The sequence below is a fragment of the Berghia stephanieae genome, unplaced genomic scaffold (genome assembly GCF_034508935.2).
Source record: "Berghia stephanieae isolate SIO BIC M18660-M18661 unplaced genomic scaffold, UCSD_Bste_1.3 scaffold2358, whole genome shotgun sequence".
NCBI lineage: Eukaryota > Metazoa > Mollusca > Gastropoda > Nudibranchia > Aeolidiidae > Berghia > Berghia stephanieae.
The window spans coordinates 1-2,500 of record NW_027623466.1 but is presented as its reverse complement, the minus strand read 5'-3'; the positions used below and the strand labels follow the sequence as shown (position 1 = coordinate 2,500).

The 2,500-nt window shown below is 37.3% G+C and overlaps 1 protein-coding gene across 1 annotated transcript in view; it reads left to right on the top strand.

Annotated features, from left to right (window-relative positions):
* The window catches only part of LOC144961376 (uncharacterized), a gene marked incomplete at its 3' end in the record, with an annotated part of 8,617 nt that extends 6,145 nt beyond the window's left edge, over positions 1-2,472 (top strand). The window contains exon 4 of the mRNA XM_078894598.1: positions 1,550-2,472. Within this exon, the coding sequence (XP_078750724.1) occupies positions 1,550-2,472 (923 nt within the window). The remainder of the gene's footprint in view (positions 1-1,549) is intronic.
* Positions 2,473-2,500: the final 28 nt, after the last annotated feature.

The window sequence follows — 2,500 nt, the reverse complement described above, 5'->3', positions numbered from 1 at the left end:
CTTTCTTCTTCTTCTTCTCTTCTTCTTCTTCTTCTCTCTTCTCTTCCTTCTCCTTCTCCTTCTCCTTCTCCTTCTCCTTCTCCTTCTCCTTCCTTCTCCTTCTCCTTCTCCTTCTCCTCCTCCTCCTCCTCCTCCTCCTCCTCCTTCTTCTTCGGTGGGGATCCTGACCTCCCATAGCGGGCAGAGAGGTACAAACTATGTCTTCTATCCCCCTATGTCTGTTTTCCAACATGCTCTCTGTCTGTCTTGGAATGAGATTACTTGGTTTTGTCCTGGCCCCGGCCGGCTACCTTGGCTGGGAGGGAAACAATCAAATGTATAATTAGTTTTGGGAGATGATATTTTTTTCCTTGTAAATCATCTCTCTGTTATGCACTCTATTATGTTTTATTTATGTATTATATATGATTTGTAAACAGTGTATTCCTCTTAGTGAGGACCTGTGCTTGTGTCTGAATCAGACTTTTAGGTGATCTCAATTTAAGTACACTGATAGTGTGCTCTTTGAATCTACATCTGTTCTCTTTTGAACCAATTCCCCTTTGTCTGCCTTATTCTTGGATGCTTTAATTGTAATTCTAGAACTTTTTACTATCCCATTTTTTCCCTTTTTACTGGCGCTGATATGACCTTAATGTGTTGCAAGCGCCGTAAAATCCTCAAAAACAAAAACATCTTCTTCTTCTTCTTCTTCTTCTTCTTCTTCTTCTTCTTCTTCTTCTTCTTCTTCTTCTTCTTCTTCTTCTTCTTCTTCTTCTTCTTCTTCTTCTTCTTCTCTTCTTCTTCTTCTTCTTCTTCTTCTTCTTCTTCTTCTTCTTCTTCTTCTTCTTCTTCTTCTTCTTCTTCTTCTTTTTTTTCTTCTTCTTCTTCTTCTTCTTCTTCTTCTTCTTCTTCTTCTTCTTCTTCTTCTTCTTCTTCTTCTTCTTCTTCTTCTTCTTCTTCTTCTTCTTCTTCTTCTTCTTCTTCTTCTTCTTCTTCTTCTTTTCCTTCTTTTTTTCTTTCTTCTTTTGGATGATATACACATCTACAAATACTCAAGTCTGTTGACTCCCATAGTCGGCAGGGAGGTACTTACTGTCTTCTATCCCCCTTTATCTGTTTTCCACCTAGCTTTCTGTCTTTGTCTTGGAATGAGATTACTTGGTTTTGTCCTGGCCCTGACCGGATACCCTTGGCGAGAGGGAAACAGTCAAATATATAGTTAGTTTTGGGAGATGATTTTTTTCCCTTGTAAATCATCTCTCTGTTATGTAATGTATTATGTTTTGTTTACATATTATATATATGATTTGTAAACATTTCAGTGTATTCCTCTTAGTGGGGACCTGTGCTTGTGACTAGATAAACTTTTATGTGATCTCAAACTAAGTACGTACTTCGATAGAGTGCTCTTGGAATCTACATCTGTTCCTTATTTGATCCAATTCTCCTTTGTCTTACTTTTTCTTGGGTGCTTTAATTGTAATTCTAGAACTTATTACTATCCCATATATAAATCATAAATGTAGGTTTATATTTATTTATGTATATATACACATGTTTTTTTAAGGACTAGCAAAGGCTCTACTCCTGGGTCCATCATTCATTATCATCAACGACTATTTCCTCAAGAGGAGAGCACTCGCAACTACCGTTGCCACAACAGGAGCTAGCTTTGGTGGCATTGCCTTCCCCCTTTTTGCTCGCTACTTCTTCGACACCTACGCCTTTTGGGGTGGAATGTTATTAACAGGAGGAGTTTGCATGCATTCTTTCATTGCCTCAGCGCTTATGACTCCGATTTCACACCAAAATGCCAGACATGATACTGATACTTTGGAAGATGAATTTGAAAATGAGCAAAATTCAAAATTTATCAGGAATGAAAACGGATCAATTATTGTATTCTATTCATCAAATGAACACTTGAGTTCCAATGAAGTCGATGAAAAATTCCCAAAAACTGACGACAATGATAGTTTGGTTACTCTTAAAACAGACAGTGACCAAGGAACAGTTAGTGGTCTCGGGAAGCATCTTGATGTTGGAAGAAATGGTTGTAAAATGGAATTAGACGAGGATGGCACATTCCACAATGTGTGTCCTGACAGTCATTTGAATTGCATACATCTAGACAACCAAATCAAAGATATCTCACTCAACGATGTTGATGATCAACAACACACAAGAAAAAGAAGCCATTCCAGTCACTCTCAACAACAACCAGAAAATCACTCAAACAAGCACCGAACGAGTTTTCAAAACATTTATGAAACAAATCATAATCATAGCCATCTCAACGACCCTAACGGATTACAGGTTTATATGGGTAATCCTGAATCTAAAAACTACCACAGTCAAAAGAGTCTTTCGAAGTCCATAATATTCCATTCCACATCAACTCTAAACAACACTTTAGCGGATGTTATCACTATCGAAAATGAATTTAACCAAAATTTAAATGGAAAAGCCGAAGAAAAAAATATGTCCATTGTTCAAAAACTATTCCATCGATTTGTGA